Below are 16,324 nucleotides of genomic sequence, written 5' to 3'. Positions count from 1 at the left end.
CCTCCCCATATTGTGTGCGTGTCTGCACCCACGTCACAAGCACAGTGGCCAATTGCTGTATGACTCGATCAGCAGGACGTCGCGAAGAATCCTGTCAAGAAATGTTTTATTTTGGGATGCGCTTTCAGTCTGCGGGAACCATTTGCGCGTGGTGCTGTTGATAGGAGATATCCCACCAGTGACAGGCGACAACCTTGGCGCACACAGCACGGCAAAGCACAGCACTGAAAATAATGTAGTCAGAGAGAAGAGCAAGCAAATACCCGGACGCTTGGGCACACGGAGCTTATTAGAGCACCTCTCCCGTGTTTCCATGGCCCGAGGACGTCCATGCTCCCGCGTTCCCGAGGGCCGAGCCCGCCGAAGGAGCCAGACTGTCAGAGCAAGGGCATGGTTGGGCCCAGCGGCGCGTTGGCTTGCCACGGGGGCGCGCGCACGGCGTAGAGACGGTCGCGTCTGCCCTTGCTGGCCCAGGTCCGACAGTTGCGGCGCAAGAAGGTGAGCTAGAGCAGGTGTGTTTGAAAAAAGAGTCGCCAGCGAAGGCAGGGATTATGGGATTTGAATTTAATTTTGGAGATAGGTCGACCGGGCCAGATGGGTTGTGCGAGCTTGCTTCTCTTTCCCCCCTTCTTCGGATGAATGCGACGGCACAGGGCATGAGTGCAAACAGGCCCATTGCGTCGGCCCCGAAAATAGGGGGCCAAACGGGCAGCCAACACACTGCAGTCGCGCGGCACAAACATCGCCCAAAGACTTGGCCAGGCCAGCCCGCCGCTCCTTCCCAAAGACGCCCGCACCAAAAGGCGGTCTGCGCAGTGCGCGCAATTGAAAAAAAACCCCCCCACCCACCAAAACCAAATTGAACCCTCGGCTGGCCTTCTCCGGCCCCAGAAAAACTCGCAGGTTGCCACACTCTATCGATCCGGAGGCGTGCGCTGTCTATCAATAGGGCGATCCCGTCCGCCAGTTGGCTGGAGTTTTGCGGGCGTCGAACCGACGGACGCTTGCTGGGCTCAATCAGACCGCGCTGTCGGCGCCCCTCCCCCTCCCCTGCTCGGCGCAGGGGTTGGAGAGACGAATGAGGACTCTTCTTGGCAGTCACGTGCAGCACTCGTCCTGTACTCCACATCATCCCTTCCCAGCGCGCGATTTCCATGGGGAGAAACCAGCGGGCCAGAGACTACTGCCCTCCTTTGGGAAGGGGGGGCTGGGGAAGGACCCGCCCGCGCATCGCTGTTCCGACAGGCAAGATCCATGGACAGGGCTTGTTTAGCCTGGGCAGATCCCAGCTGTCCCGGCCCTAGTCCTGCCTACCTGAGTTAACTTTGTCAAAAAAAGATAAAATCGAAGAAAAGAAAAAAGAAAAAGAAAAGAAAACATCCCCGGACCTGTCATTTCCCATACTCGCTCGAGCCTCTTGGTTAATCGGAGCCCCCATCTTAAGCGACCCAATAGAACAAATTCGGTAAGCAGACGGACAGGATGGACGGTTTCTGATTTATTTTCCTTTTTTTTGGCTGGTTTGGGTTCTCCGTACTGGAACAGCTGCACCAGACGCAGCTACAGCTACCAGCCTGGCAACTCCAAATCGCCATGACGCAAGCGCTACGCTAAAATGGGAGGTCACTACACCCTCCCGGTGCTGCAATGCTCAGCCAGAAACTGCCTTGAAGCCGGGAGCTCCCTGTCACTGTCATTGGTCTATTTCCAGGCGGAGCTCCGTCCGCATTGATGTTTGGTCCATGCTCCACTCCTCATCAGTCGAGAATGAGATCCAGAGTTGTTAGCCGTCTAGATGCACGTGGCGCAAAACAATAGTAACCAAGGCCCCGGACACTAACTATCCTTCCTTCTGCTCGACCTCCCGACCGGCTAGCTATTTTGGCCGGGACACGCCTACGCAACAATTCCAAGATTGGCTCCAGCATCAGCGTGGGGCAGGCGCTCATCAGCCATAGCGGCGCTCGACGCGACCAGAGACGCAGTCCATTCTCGTAGACTAGAAAAAGTTGGGGTGGGCTGTCGAGCCACGTTGCACTGGGGGCCAGACGGAAATGTACCTTCCCGTTCTTCCCGGTTGGCATGCCCGTCATTGCCTCTTTCCTGCGTCACCCTGGAAGCCCTTTCCCTTTGGTGGGTGGACTGTCCGTCCGCGACAAGGGAAATGTTCCTTTAGTGATCCGTATTTTGCAATGCGGTAGGTACGTATTCGTAATCCTACTAGGTCATTGAGAGGCCCAGGTCTGTACTCCGTACACCGTTGCTTCCTGTCACGGCCACACGGTCAAGAACAAGCTGTCCATCCCAGCACGACTCCTCCCACCGGCCCTCGCGCTGCGACTTCCAGGTTCCATTCCATGTTCATGATCGACTTCCAGGGTCCGGCCCGAGACGGCACTCGCAAGGCATTTGTGGGCATTTACGTTTTACCACGTCTCTAGGGCTCCACAGCACAAGGACCCTAGAAAGTTTCTAAAATGGCGTTGGAAGTCACCGGCCACGCATTTGAAACTTGTACCAGGGCACTAGCAACCGTGGAACGATGAAATACCCGTCTACGCGGATCCGTGCTGTGACATTGGCAGAAAAAAAATGACGGGATTAAGAGCAGCACGCTCTTCGCATTTCGACAAGACATCGACTGCTGCAAAGGTGCCGCGCACACAACGTACACACACACACGCGCGCGCGCGCGAGTGATCAGACACTTGATATATGACCTTGTCCGGTCATGGGAACAGCAGAAACAGCCGCAGCGTACTAACATCACCCCCCCCCCCCTTCTCCTTTTTTTTCCCTCTCGGGGCTCCTCTTCCACTCCTCCTTTTGCCCGCTAGCTAGGACCGACATTCACAAATGCAAAGCGACCTCTTTTCCTGCGGGACTGCAGTAGCCAGCAGCAGCACAATCTGAAAACGGAATAGCTCTTCCCCCACCCATGGGAGAACAAATGAGGCCCTGTTGAGGCGCTCTCGGACGCGGCCGGCATTGGAGCTTTCAATGACCTCGCCTCGGCTTTCATCATCATATGTAGCCCCATGCCCCCTTGAATAACGCCTGCAGCAATACCCGAGACCGTGGCCTATCCTGTCAGACCAGCCGTGCCAAGCTCAGTGCACTGCAGTCAACCGATCTCCTCGGTCCAGAGAAACATCGGCTCGCACGGCGTCAGTGCGCGCTGAACAAGACGCCACACGGCTCGGTCACAAAACTTATAGTATATCAGACTATGACTAACCCCAGCCGGTGTGCTTCGCTCGGCTCCAGCTTCGAACATCTACATACAGATGCGGAAGCCCCAATTGTATTGGACAGCGTTCGAAGCAAGGGCCCTACAGCCTAGTGTGAGTAGATTAAGGTGCCTCGAGAGGGGGGCTCCCGGCTGGGCAAACGAGCTGCGCGTTGTTGGGATTCCTCGCCTGACGGTCGTTCCCTCAATCAGGAGGTGCCGGCACCATCCCGGTTGTTTGTCTGTCTCTCGGTCGGCCTTCACTAGCCGCCGACTTGCTTGCCGCTATCGATCGGCACCCAGGGCGCCGCATCCAAGTCATCTTGCTATGGCATCCCTTACTGAGGGCGACGTATGCAGTGCAGGGGGTTTATGTGGGACGGCTAACAAGCCTGACCCGAGTGACGTGTTCCACGGCCGAATCCGAGGATTGTTCCAGTAAATGAGATGGTGACGGCCTCGACCTTGCTGTGCTGGTCTGACGGGGCTGCGTCCTCGTGGTCTGGTCCGTGGCAGAATAGCTTCCCCCACCCCCTCCTCCCTCGGGGCGAGGGGCCCTAGGAGCGGCCGCCTTGGCCAGCCAGCCCCCAGCCCCCAGCCCAGCGGCACATGTTATTCGCACCACAGATAACCTTCTGCGACGGGGACTTATCGTTTCAACATGTTTATAACCATCCAGTCCTAGGACCAACGGATGATTCACGGCTCTGTTTGGATTCACTAGGCACAGCTACCAACTCACTAGGGGACCGGGCACGCCTCAAAACCCGGACATCCCCGAACCGGACGGACAGACCAAACGGCGGTGAGACCGGGCCCCTTCCGTGCCATTGGATCTGGAACTCTGCCTCTAGCCAGTTCTCGCGGGCAAAGCATGCCGCCACTGTTATGATGTTTCTGGCTGCAGTTACTCGCTTGCATCCGTACATGTATGTGCATACATACAGTGCAGGCCAGTACAGACCATGCCCGCGCACCAGACTGTCGTTGGGAGACACTGCCGCATTATCGCAGCGGGCTCGCCAAGGCCAAGGGATCTCCCCATGTGATGGGGCGACACTGCAGCCACCACTTACTCACACCTGACTCTAGAGTCAGCGATTCAAGTTTCGTCCCGCTCTTGGGATGAATGGGGCACTGCAGTGGACAATACCATAGCATGGTGCGCCGAGCCAGCGGCCCGCAGCAAAGTCGTCGTCGCAGGTCGGTCCCCAACGGGAAGACCCCCCATGACGGACGGGAGGCATGGCGGCCCAATGGACGGACGCGGACGCCTTAAAGCAAGACCCGTTGCAAGCCGCCCATCCTGCCGCGCACCCCTTCTCTGAGCAGGACCGGGGTTGCACCGCAGCAATATGGCGCGGAGCGGGTATTATAGTACTGTGCCAGGGCCGAAATGTGAGATCTGACAGTTCCGCCATCCGGACGGGATCAGTGTTCTTGTGAGACCCCCAAGGACGAGGCATCGCCAACCCCTTCCCGCCCCGTCATACACGACGCCCTCTCTCCACAAGAAGCCAAGCAACAGCCGGCCGGGGGACCGTGAACGTATGGGGTTTGTTCTGGACTACTGGCCGGCTACTAATGAATAGTAAATATGCGCCTGCTTGGACGAGCTCCCACACCAACCAACCGCCAACCACCGCCGCCGCTGCCAACCAACAAACGAAACAAACCCTGCCCTGCGCGCTCATTCACACGCCGCCGAGCACACGCCTAATTCCATGTAGAACGTTGACGAGACAAGGAATCCGAAGAGAGCTTGCACATTCTTCGTTCGGACCTTGGTCTAACTTGGTCATCCAGCCAGTAGGCTCCAGTTCCCCCGCTTCTCATCGAGAACGAAGCGTGCAGGAAGCATGACCAGCAGGCCATTCTGTTGTTTGCTTTGCGCTTGCAGCAAACGAAAGGCCACGCCAGAGAAGCACCTATTACTCCTGCGGTAATACCACAGCAAACGGATGCAAGCCTAGCCTGCCCTGCACGGTAGAGCGGATGGTAGTTGGTCAGCAAAGCAAGCATTATCCAACATGCCTCGCTCGTCTGGCAAGCGAAGGGGTGGGAGGAGAAGACCGGTGAACGAGAGAAGGCCATAATGTAACTCGTCCTCTCGCTTTCGCTTTCTTCGTCTCGGGACAGGCGTGAGACTGCTTGCGATCCCGCAATCCCCCTGTCAAGCCTGACCGTGTACGGAGTACGATGTGCATATCGCCACAGTCCGAATATGTCGTTGACTTTGACCACATATGTTGGCTGTTCCTTACCAAGAGAGGGGGAGAGAGGGAAAGAGCAATAATGGCGAAAACGGCAATGAGCTGATGTGGAGAAGCCAACCTCAAACCATCGATCATCGGTCATCGATCATCCTTCCTCTCTTTCCCCTTTTTTTGCCACGTATAGGATCCCCGTCCAGTAAAGCGCAGGAAACAAGAATTTAAAAAATTAACTAATGCCGCCCGCGCCGGGACGTCGCCGCTCGTGACTGCGGACCGACGCGCGCGAGCAAGACAGGCATGCCTGGCTGACCTGGCCCGCTTAACTTTGCTCCTTGCTCGCCTGCTGCTGCCACCGTCGTCGTCGTGTGGTGCGCACGCACGGTTGGGCATGTGCGGGTTGGTACGCTATTATCCATGAAAACAGCTTTGGTAACTTTGTCCGGCATGCGGGATCGTCGGCGGTCAACATTTAATTCGGAATCCCCCTTGTAGCTCTTTCCCCCCCTCTTTTCTGGTTCCATAGCCGGCTTACTTGCTGGACTACCGGCACTATTTTCCTCCTTCCCCACCGTTTGTCTGTCTTATTGACCTCAACACCCACCACCACTCGTCCGTCTCTGCGGCTAACCTTCTCTCCCACCCCCCTCTTCCCGTCTCTCCCCTCTCCCCCGCGCGCGCCAGAAAAGCATCAACCCGCACGCATGCTGCGCGCTGCAGGGTGCTAGAAAACCCCGCTTAGGATTGCTTTTTCTTCCTGCATGGGAGTGTGTGGTGGTAGTGTGTGTAGTGTGTGTGTCGCCTCTCGCCCTTCTCCTCCCGGGACAGCACATCGTAAGTGCTTTTCTTAGCCTAGCTGGGAACTCCGCTTGGCTTGGCTTGGCTCTTGATAGGGCTACGGGTGAACAGATCTCCCACCTACTATGGATCAGAGGTGGACGGAGAGTGGAGAGACAAGAATAGCAATGGCGAAATGACCGGCCGAGTGGGTGTGGGAGACGGCCAGCACATACTTGTCAATTGGCAATCACAAAATACCTCTACGAGAAGATCAAGTCTATCTAGGCCGAGTCTAGAATGGACATACACCCTCTTGACTGCCTGAGGCGCTGCAAGAGTCCAAGTGGCTGTGTGAATTGACTATCGATCAACTGGCTCCCTTCACGAGGAGAGGCATCTTCTGATGGATGTGGTGTGTGCGTTTCTGTGATTGCAGCTATGCTCTATTAGGATGCAGGAGGGACTTGGGCAGAGGGGAAAATACTGCACATTGTTCCTCTCTCTTTCCCGCCCTCGTGTGAGAGGAAGAAAAGGAAAACTCGTCTTTTATACGGAACCAAGTCCTGCATCTCCGTGTTGTTGAAGAGTGCGATATGGCTCGCCAGGTGTTAAGCCACGCAGGACGTGGTAGAGCTGTCTCGTCTAACTCGGGGCGAAGACGTAGCTTTGTAAGTGGTAGTCGGTTCTCTCTCTATTAACATGACTGAAGACATGATCACATCTTTCTTTGGTGTTTGGAGAGAATTGTGTTTACTTCTTTGCCACACGCAGCTAACAAAAGACAACCTCTCTCCACCCCCAAAAACCAGCTCGCAATGGGGTTGTACATGTACTAGCAAAGATTGTGGATATTTCGGTCGCATGAAACCCGTTTTACAAATCAGCCTTTGAGCCTTGCTGGCCGAGCCAGTCAGTCAGTCAGTCAGTCACCTTAGTTACAGCTTGCGCAGCAAACCGACGACAAAGCCGCCGCCGCCAAAGAAAAGTGTCCGAAATGTCACCGGGCAATTGGTAGCGGCCGCGACGCGCATTAAAGAGAGAGCGGGGAAGGCGAGAAGACTTTTCTAAAGTTGTCAAGAGCTTCCTCTCTCCGTTCAATCCGTGTTTGTTACCTTTCTCGCGGCTGAAGAAGGCCCAGTGCTTATTCCTATCCGTTGACGAAAACCCGCCCAGGATATATGCATGCAAATGCTATCACCAGGTAAACAAATCGCCACGCCATAGTATCGGGACGCAAGGCAGCGCTAGTCCTGCCCACCACAGGCTGTATCTGTCTTCCTGCTCGCAATCCGGGCAACATTGTCTTTTCATTGCGTAGTACTAGGTTTACTCCTACTGCACGGCGAGACTTGTCCCTACGTCATGGCGTCCGCTTCCCCTTCCGCTTCCGCGTCCGACCAGAACAGAGAGTTTTTCAAGTGAGTTAGTCTGTTTTATTCCCGAACCGACAGCAAAGGCTGTTCACTTTGGAGTTTCGAGGTCTCAAGAAAAAGGAGAGCTGATTTTCTTCGTTGTTCTTCAGCAACGAGGCCGCGTCGTACGACGCAAAGCACGAGAAGACACTCAGCCAGCTGGTCGAGGAGATCCGTTCCCGGCTCGACTTTATCGGGGCGGACTTGGTCAACGACGACGACGATGATGACAGTGATGACGAAGACGGTGATGGGGCTGTGAACAAAGACGCAGAGGCAGCTCGGGAGAGGGCGGTGCGGCTCTTGGACTATGCCTGCGGGACCGGTGTTGGTACGACTCCCCTTTTTCTGTGTCCGTGCTCCCATTTGCTTGTCTAAGGGCGAGGGAAACTGGCTTCCCATTTTTGGCCTTTCTGTTTCTCATGTGACAGAGACCAGCTACACGCGTTTCTGACTTCAGCATTGCTAACTAGGGTTGCCACTGGTCATAGTATCTAGGGTAAGCGACTTTGCACATGTCTAAAGAAAGGAGAGAGGATAGAGGCTATATGTCTTTTCTTGTGCTGTCTACCTGCCAAACAAGAGATGGTCAGCGTTGGAAATGTCCAGTATTGACCCTCTGTAGGCATTGGCCCCCTACACAACACAATGTGTCGGGGTCGACCTTTCGGAGAACATGGTCGCTGCATACAACGCGCGAGCTGAGAACCAGGTCAGTAAGAGCCTCCGGCTGTCTGTCCTCTCTTCTCTAACCGTATTTCCCCTCGTCACGTCGAAAATTCCCAGATTGTTCGCTGGGTTGTTAGCAGCTGACTGGAGGTGGCTTCGGATAGGGGCTCACGGCCGACGAAATGCACGCATACCAGGGAAACCTCTGTGTGCCCGACGACCCTAGCCCGCCGGCCCTGGCGGGCCCGACCTTCTTCGACTTTGACATTGCAGCCGTCGGGCTGGGGTTCCACCACTTTGACAACCCGGCGCTCGTTGCGCGCAGGCTCGTCGAGCGCCTCCGGCCCGGCGGCGTCCTCCTAATCCTCGATTTCATGGCCCATGGCAAATTGGACGTGAGTGGACTGAGTCTCGAATCCTCTTTTCTCTTGCTCTCGTCGTGGCGAGGCGCCCACCCTCCCCTTTTCATGAGAAAATATGACGCAGCGCGGAGAGAATAACAGCTGACATACCTGCGGTCTCAACCGCAGTCAACGCATGCTGCCTCGCACACGGTCATGCACCACGGCTTCTCCGAGGACCATATTCGCCAGCTGTACGAGCAGGCCGGCGCCGGGACCGACTTCAAGCTCGAGCAGGCCGGGATCGCCTTCAACCGGGCCACCGAGAGCAGGCCCGAGATGCGCAGGCAGATCTTTATCGCGCGCGGTGTCAAGGCTTGAAGGCTGTCTTTGGCGAGAGAGGGCAAGGGAAGTTATTTCTGTTAGGCGGCCGGGCCATCACGTTACACCTAGATTATCGTCGAAGCGGGCATTCCCCTAGGAAGCGCATCTTGTACCGTTTGCTTGGCTTGGGTTGTAGATGATAGTAACCTACCCGTCCGCCGGTTTGGATGTTGTTTCTGGATCGGGGCATCAGTTGAGAAACCCGCTACAGGATATATTTGGACCAAAATACAGCTAGATGAGATCTAGCTCACACGACTCTCTCCATCATATGTTGCTTGAATCAATGAAAGCCCACCTACCCACCTTGCCACGCGTCTTCTACTCTGCTGGACTCGAGTTTGCTTGTCTTTATAGCCTGTCTGCTCGCCCCTACTAGCTAGCCAAGCAGGTCCTTGGTCTGTGAAAAGGGACGGAAACAAAAGGTACATGCCCAGAGTTGACCGTTATCTTGATATTGAGCGGACCAGACAGAGATAAAACGTGCGCCCATGGGAGATTTAAATCCCTTAGGCGAAGCCAGCAAGCCAAAAGGGACAGTCAACGACTGGAGCCAGGGGAGCAAGGGAGCGCTTGCCCGAGACCATGTAGCATTGTCTCGGTCAGTGTTCAGACACAGACAGAGTAACTAAGCCGCCTTAACCCCCTGATACTGTCCCCGAGAGCAACTCGAATCGAGGCCGAAGATACAGCCGGAAAGGCACGTCGGCTGCTCTGTGGATGGGACCGGATCTCTAGACAAGTATACCTGAGTTGGTCCAAAATACCGGGCGTAGCTGGGTTTCCCAAGTGCCAGACAGAAACTATAACAGCTTATCGAGAAACTTAATCAGGTCGAAATTAAACAACAAACACTAATGCCACAAGACTCTCTGCATTTGGCAGGGCGATATAGTTATTGACACGGAAAAAAAGGGGGAAACGTAAAATGGCTAAGAAAAGAAAATATGGCGGGAAAGAAAAGGAAAGAAAAGAATAATCGCTCTCATTATAAGCAAAACACTACCCAGATAGATAGATATAGCAAGCAAGCTAAATGCCGCCGCAAACGACACATGGCGAAAAGCATGACAACTAAAACTGCCAACGACAAAAAAATGCTCCTTCTCCCCCTTATCTCCCAGTGTCGAACCCTCCCTGCCTGTCTCTTTCGCAAACGTAGAAAGAAACCAGGTCAAGTACGTAGGAAGAAACTACCGCCCTAGAAGATATTCTAGAGACGGAGAAACTTCAACAACATCCCACACTTGCCCGTGCTGCTGCTGCTTTTTACTGTCGGGCGGGCTAGTAACACCCCCACACAACACTCGATTATCGGGGTCCTTCCTCTAGTGAACTGCCCCAAAAACCACCACAATCTCAAGCCGCGCCCGTCGCTGGACACGGCAAACCTGAGCTCGTCACGCCCTCGAACCCGAGCCGCCTTACCAGAGACAAGCGCCTCACCAGAGACAGGCCGCACAACCCTAACCCTGGCACATGCCCAAAGCCAGCCAGATTAATACCTATAAACAGGCTCCGCCGGGGTCGGCTTCTTGGGCGTGGCCGAGTAGGCATCGTTGTACGTCTCGTAGATGCCGCCGTCGTCGCTGACAGGCGTGATGAGGTCGTGGCGGGGCTGGCCGCCGGCGCCGCTACCAGCGCCGGTACTAAGCGTGGTCGATTCGCCAAAGGACGCGGTGAAGCCGCCGGGGTGGTAAGGCTCGTAAGGCAGGCGGGGGCCCGTCTCCGAGTCGGCCGAGGTGGGGGTGTCGGCGGCAGCGTTCCTTGACAAGGACTCGGGCACTCGGCGGGCAGGCGAGGGGTCGCGAAAGGGGTCGGCTTCGTTCTGTTGGGGGGTGCCCGTGGCGGAGCGGGAGGGGCCGGCGACGGCGTTGTCGCGTTCCCACAAATTGGCGCTGTCGGCTGTCGCCTTGCCTTTGCCGTTGTCGGTGGGTCTCCGGCCCGGCGGCGGTGGCGGCGGCGCGGGCAAATCTCGTTGTTGTAGTTGTTGCTGCTGTGAGGAGGACTGGGGGAATGAAGCGGCAGCTAGGGGGGCTAGCGATAGCTGGGGCGGCTGCTGGGGCTGCGGCTGCCACCCGCCGCTTGAGCGGGACTCAGTGTTGAGATGCGGCGGCGGTGCCGGGCTGGGGTTGTTTGAGCGCTCCCCGACGTCTATCTGCTTCTTGGCGTTGAGCACGGAACGCTGGTGTTGGTTTAGAGCCTGTTGCAGCTGCTCGTTGGTGTCTATCAAGCTCTCCATGGTGTCGTTGTCGGGCGGCGGGCTATCGGCCGTCATGTACGACTGGATGCTGCGCGATGCGCTCAAACACCGGTCTGAAAACTCCTTTATCAAGTCGTTGGAGAGAATCTCGGACGGCGGCGTGCAGGCCACGACTTGCTCGAGCAGCTTGGCCGACGTCCGGGCCTCCTCCAGCCGGTTTGCCAACTCAATCGGGTCAGGTAGCCTCCTGTTGCTGTGGGAGCGCGAAAAGTACTCTTGCCGAGCAGGCGCCTGGCCACCTCCAGGTGGGAAAGCAGGCCCGTTGGGCGCACCCATAAGAGGAGCCACGGGGCGTCCCTGAGAGCAAGTATCAAATTAGCGGGACACGCCTGGCTGCGGTGTGTCAAAAGGCACTTACGCCGTATGCCTTGTATGCCTTCTCCTTCTCCTTCTTCCACATCTCGATTATCAAGCCGAGCCCCTCGTCGTAGCCCTTGGTGTTCTCAAAAGCGTCAAGCGTCTCCATGAGCAGCTGGCGCACACTCGGGTCACGGCCCGAGCGGAGCAGCTCCTTGGTGACATCGACAAACTTCTTGTCGAGGTTGCGCGTGAAGGTCGGGCCCGGGTTGTCCGACAGGATGCGGATCAGCATGATGGCGTTGTACTGGAACGACGGCTTACTCCAGTAATCGTGGTGGAGGAACTTGCGGATCAGGCGCGCGCTCTCGGCCGCCGCCGCTGGGGACGACTCGGCCGCGTCCACGATGTAAGGTAGAAAGGTAACGTCATCGCCCTATATGCGCCGGCAAAAGATATGGTTCAGCTTCCGTTTCGTGGCGTAATATTCTTCCTCCTCCCGTTTGCTTTGACGGAGGAATAGGGTGCGGACGAGTGACGGTATCGAGGATTAAAAGGGGGATCCTTGTTCAACATACCCCTTGACTGCCCCCGGATTCGCAGAATTGCTTCTACAAACAATAACACCAGCCTCGAGTCAGCCAAAAAAAACAGTGGACTTGATGCGCAACCGCTGGAGAGAACCCGCTTCTTCGTACCACACATCGCGCCGCGACCGCCTCTGGGGACTCGTTCTCGGGGTTTGGCGGAGCTGCGCTGTCGGAGCTCCCACCACCTGTGATGCGCACGCGCAAGGCCAAAAGGTCAGCTCAGCTCAGCCTACGGAACAAGTTCTTGTTGTATTTGGGGCTTTTTGCTTCCTCCCCGCCTCTATTTACGCGTACGGGCGGTAGGTAGGCATCCCGGCGCAGCAGTAATTTAGGTATATGCGCGAGAACGTGAGAGCGCGCGCCCGGCACAGAATCCCGCGGGCAAGAGAGAGAAACTCACCAAAAGTCGGCTTCTTCTTGATGCTCCCCAGCACCTTATTCATGCTAAAGCCTTTCATGGCCCCTCAGCTCCGTGCCGTTGCACTCCTCCCAAATCAATGGTCCGAGAGGGGGGCGCGCGCGGAGAGCAAATGGCGGGAAAGTCCGAGTTCAGCCTCGCTTCTCTCCTCTTGCCTTGTCGCAAAACGATGTGTCGCTGGACGGTGCGACGGCAGCAGTGCGACGGTGAGAGGAAAGGGAAAAGTCGTAGATAATAAAAACCCGAATCGGCCGTCGTTTGGGCTGTTTGCGCTCGTTTAATGGAGATGTTGCAACGTCTAGTTTGGCGATTGCTAAGGCGGTTAATGCAAAGAAGCTAGAGCATCCGCCCCTCTCCAGGCTGCCCAGGCGCAGGCTGAGCTCAGGCTGGCTCAGGCGTCTCCAGGGACCGCGGGTGGCGGTGGGCTTTCGGTAAGGATCCGGGTCCGTCTGTCTCGCCGCAGCTCACTCTGTATAAATTAAGCCGCTATCTTTTTCAAGGTAAGCAATTACGCAGTGTATGTGTCGTAGTCTTCTTTCCTCTGCACGACGTCCCGGTTAGCAGTGGTGGCTGTTGCACAGTGTATTGCACAGCTATCCGTCTGTGATCTCCTTTTGCTCAGTTTTCGTTGTGTTATTCTTTCTTTTTTGCTCTTTCGAACCCAAAGGTACCTAGTCTGTTCAAGGGAACGGCGGTTGAGCCTAGAGACTCGGCGGCACTGCCTCCCGTTCTGGTGGTGGTAGAGGGGACGGCGGCCCAGGGGGCGAACCGACGTTCGCTCAGTATCGGTTGTATGGAAATTAGGGGAGCCGTTTTCGTTTCGTTTCCACCCCTCGCATCACCAAGCCGAACCTGGCGCGTACAAACCTTCGTTCCTACCACCCGCCCTGGCCCAATTTATAGCCGACTCAGACCCTCAAACGGCCCCCAAAGTTCCAAAGGCCAGCCGATGCAGCGCGAACGGGGAACAAAAGACAGAATGAGGACAAAAATGGCCTCTATTTGCCGACGGGACGACGAATCAGAAGAAAAAACTCTGTAGCTTACCAAGCTGTTGTTGGTCTGCCCGTCTGCCGAGACTCGACTTTCGTAAAAGTACCTCGAGGGTTCCAAGTGTTCGCCGTCCCGGGTATAAAACCTGAAACCAAACAAATAACCCAAAAGAATTTCTTGTTGCTGCGCCGCACGTGGGTGCCTAGGTATGTATGACTGTGAGTCGGGAATCCAGCCGAGTCGGTTGGATGGGAAGAGCCGGCCACAAAACGTTTGGAGAAAGTATTGCACAAGTTCTCCGTGCGAGATAATCGGAGAGACACAAAAGAAGTTATATGGTCTGTGACGACAAGCTCTTACACGGCTATAATAGTAGTGTAGCCAGGCAGCTAGCAGAGGTTCACAACCTATCACGCAGTTAATGATTAGTTGGGACGCCACAAGGCAGCATCAAACAATTTGAGAGGGACCTTTGCATCCCCATTCCGTCCTGGCGGTTGGGCTTTTTGCCAAGGCGGGGTGACTGCACAGCCTCCCGTCCACGCAAGCCGCACACAAGCGGCACCCATCATTGCGGCCTCATGGGCCGCTAGGAAACCTGCCGGGTCATGTTTGGTGAGAGAGGCGTTGCCGGTGACGTTGCCCCGAAGGAAGAAAGCTTCTCTATCAGCTGTCAGCCGTCACTTGAACCCAGATATCTTACCTGCTAGCCCGACCTTAGCACACATCACTACGTGTGTCACTGGGCCCGACGGTGGCTGAAAGGAATATCACGGAGGCCTCTCTCTCGCTAAGCTTCACGTCAGACACGGGCAGTACAAACATTGGTCTACTAGCCAGGACATGGCCTTTCCGTTCATTTTCCTACGACATTGCTCCGTGACCAACGTCTCCTGATCTCCTCGCCCGCTCTATAAACGCCAACCCCGAAAATGACTGCGATCCGCCAGTGCTCTAGGCAATATCTCGTGATTTTTACACGCGAACCTTCATCTATTCATTGTCCTCCTCGTCGTAGGGAATATCCTCCACTACGAGGCTTCCTCCCCTGCCCATCTTCTCCACAACCGTCGTCTCATTGGTCGGGCTGAACGTTTCTCGTGGCATAACGGATGCGATCCGGAACCTGTACTTGTGGTCGTAATCCTCCGGTTTCGCTGTCTCCGCTGTCTCGGACGGCTCCTGCAGAAGGTCATAGCACTCCACAAACGCGTAGAGATCTTCCAGCGTCGTCTCACCGGCAAACTTTCGGATCACCCGTCCTGCACCTGATGATGCTGGCATGTTAAGCGCCAGACGGACGGAGTCCTTGGCCCCGGCGTCCGGTTCCGCTGGGATTTTCCTTGCCCGCCATTTTCGCCACACCTGCCGCGCCTCTTCCAACCGCACCGCTGCCTCGGCTTCCTCCAAAGCCTGCTTCTCCGCGGCGGCGGCGGCGGCAGCAGCTTCCCGTTTCTGGCGTGCTCGTTCCCGGTCAAGCGCCAACGACCTCTCGTATGCCGAGTCCTGCTCCGAGCGCAGGTTTCGGGCGACGGCCTGGGCAGCGCGCTCCGCACGCACGCCATTCAAGTCAGGGGAGTATTTGGCTATGGAGATCCGCAGTCCGTCAAGATAAGCCCCCGGAGGCATAGGCCCTGCTAGACGTTTAATGATCCCCATGCGCGTGCTTCCCTCCTTTGGTGTGAGGCAGGCCAGGCAGGAAAAGGGGTACTTGGTGCAATGATACTCGTTGGCCACCTGGTAGGCCTCCGAATCGAGTACATTCCCTCCCCATATGTTAATATTATTGGCCGGATCGTTAATGAAGGCAACGACGTCGGGCGACAAGAGCGTGTCCCGGACAAACGAATCCGTGTCGTCGTGTTCGGGGGACACCAGCACAATCAAGAGAAATTTGAGGTCTCTCTTGGCGGCGTCCAGTGCTTGGGCATGCCCGCCGTCAAAGAAGGTGAGACCGTGTGCCCCATACTCTTCTTCAAACTCGCGCCGGAACCGCTCCGCCGTTTCCTTTGGGAGCACAACCCTCCGTGTATTTGTGCCCCGCCAACCCTTGCGCATCGACGTTGTCACTGTGCGCGGCCGGATGGATTGAGGCAGGAAAGAGCTTATGTACAGAACGAGGCGGGCGAGGCCGGTAAGAAGGTGGTATCCCAACCGAAACGGCGCGAAGATGGCGGCAAGGAGGAATGGAGGCCGGTAAACGATAGCACCCTGAGGCACAACCCGAGGAGCCGGGTCCGTTGTATGTAGCCGTGGAACCCGCGGCGACTGGACGACGGTTGCGTATAAACTCTCCTGCAAACTCTCGTGTCGCGCCTCGGTGCGCGGGATGTCGTTTTGGGCAGCCTGGGCTTCGGCTACCAGATCAGGCCCCTCGCCATCGAAGAATTTGGCAATCGCTATCTATGAATCCATCATTAGCGGCCCGATGCAGATACGACAAAGGCTAGGGAATGGGCGGCAATGACGAACTTGGATGTTCCATTGCGACCGCTCAAGTAGAGGGACCGCATCCTTTATCTCCTGGCCTGTGACATCCGTGTACTGCTGCAGAGCCTCCTGCTGGCTTGCCGATAGCTGGCTCAGATCAAACTCGTCTGTCTCCGCCATGGTGAGCTGTCAAGTTGCAAAAACCGACAAAAGTATCAGACCGCGGGCATGCCGGACTGGGAATGATAGAAACCACCCAGAAAGATCCGAGATCGAGGCGCGGAAAGCTGTATGTTATTTAGGTT

General features: G+C 56.2%; 5 protein-coding genes across 5 annotated transcripts; 1 reads left to right on the top strand and 4 right to left on the bottom strand.

The window, feature by feature from the left end:
- Nucleotides 1–1,488, bottom strand: B0T26DRAFT_709018 (uncharacterized protein). Its single transcript, XM_060441915.1, has one exon. The coding sequence runs from the start codon at nucleotides 1,154–1,156 to the stop codon at nucleotides 290–292; it is 867 nt and encodes a 288-aa protein (XP_060295996.1). The 5' UTR covers nucleotides 1,157–1,488; the 3' UTR covers nucleotides 1–289.
- Nucleotides 1,489–3,612: 2,124 nt separating this feature from the next.
- On the bottom strand, nucleotides 3,613–4,235 carry B0T26DRAFT_675545 (uncharacterized protein; the record flags this gene model as incomplete). The annotated part of the gene is made up of 3 exons (XM_060439843.1): nucleotides 3,613–3,731; nucleotides 3,972–4,112; nucleotides 4,175–4,235. 3 exons carry the CDS (start codon nucleotides 4,233–4,235, stop codon nucleotides 3,613–3,615), a joined length of 321 nt encoding a protein of 106 aa, XP_060295995.1.
- A 3,349-nt stretch (nucleotides 4,236–7,584) lies between these two features.
- Nucleotides 7,585–9,025, top strand: B0T26DRAFT_751284 (S-adenosyl-L-methionine-dependent methyltransferase; the record flags this gene model as incomplete). Its single annotated transcript, XM_060445357.1, has 6 exons — nucleotides 7,585–7,640; nucleotides 7,745–7,965; nucleotides 8,108–8,133; nucleotides 8,260–8,346; nucleotides 8,468–8,698; nucleotides 8,834–9,025. The coding sequence occupies 6 exons, from the start codon at nucleotides 7,585–7,587 to the stop codon at nucleotides 9,023–9,025; spliced, it is 813 nt and encodes a 270-aa protein (XP_060295994.1).
- A 1,354-nt stretch (nucleotides 9,026–10,379) lies between these two features.
- B0T26DRAFT_288216 (uncharacterized protein) lies at nucleotides 10,380–13,012 on the bottom strand. The gene is made up of 5 exons (XM_060434175.1): nucleotides 12,579–13,012; nucleotides 12,287–12,363; nucleotides 12,167–12,199; nucleotides 11,650–12,024; nucleotides 10,380–11,588 (listed from the first exon to the last, which is right to left on the bottom strand). The coding sequence occupies exons 1-5, from the start codon at nucleotides 12,634–12,636 to the stop codon at nucleotides 10,527–10,529; spliced, it is 1,605 nt and encodes a 534-aa protein (XP_060295993.1). The 5' UTR covers nucleotides 12,637–13,012; the 3' UTR covers nucleotides 10,380–10,526.
- A 1,570-nt stretch (nucleotides 13,013–14,582) lies between these two features.
- Nucleotides 14,583–16,199, bottom strand: B0T26DRAFT_645420 (uncharacterized protein; the record flags this gene model as incomplete). Its single annotated transcript, XM_060437716.1, has 2 exons — nucleotides 14,583–15,992; nucleotides 16,062–16,199. 2 exons carry the CDS (start codon nucleotides 16,197–16,199, stop codon nucleotides 14,583–14,585), a joined length of 1,548 nt encoding a protein of 515 aa, XP_060295992.1.
- Between the last annotated feature and the right edge of the window lie 125 nt (nucleotides 16,200–16,324).

The sequence above is a fragment of the Lasiosphaeria miniovina genome, assembly GCF_030549165.1.
Source record: "Lasiosphaeria miniovina strain SMH2392-1A chromosome Unknown B0T26scaffold_4, whole genome shotgun sequence".
Taxonomy (NCBI): Eukaryota; Fungi; Ascomycota; class Sordariomycetes; order Sordariales; family Lasiosphaeriaceae; genus Lasiosphaeria; species Lasiosphaeria miniovina.
This window is presented reverse-complemented; position numbering and strand designations above follow the sequence as displayed.

What these genes read in the sequence shown, in the direction of transcription:
- B0T26DRAFT_288216 (XM_060434175.1), bottom strand. Translation starts at nt 12,636, where the DNA reads ATGAAAGGCTTTAGCATGAATAAGGTGCTGGGGAGCATCAAGAAGAAG. An exon ending in AATCCGGGGGCAGTCAAGGG is followed by an intron (nt 12,025 to 12,166) that starts GTATGTTGAACA and finishes CGGCGCATATAG; the next exon opens with GGCGATGACGTTACCTTTCT. An exon ending in AGGCATACAAGGCATACGGC is followed by an intron (nt 11,589 to 11,649) that starts GTAAGTGCCTTT and finishes ACTTGCTCTCAG; the next exon opens with GGACGCCCCGTGGCTCCTCT.
- B0T26DRAFT_709018 (XM_060441915.1), bottom strand. Translation starts at nt 1,156, where the DNA reads ATGGAAATCGCGCGCTGGGAAGGGATGATGTGGAGTACAGGACGAGTG.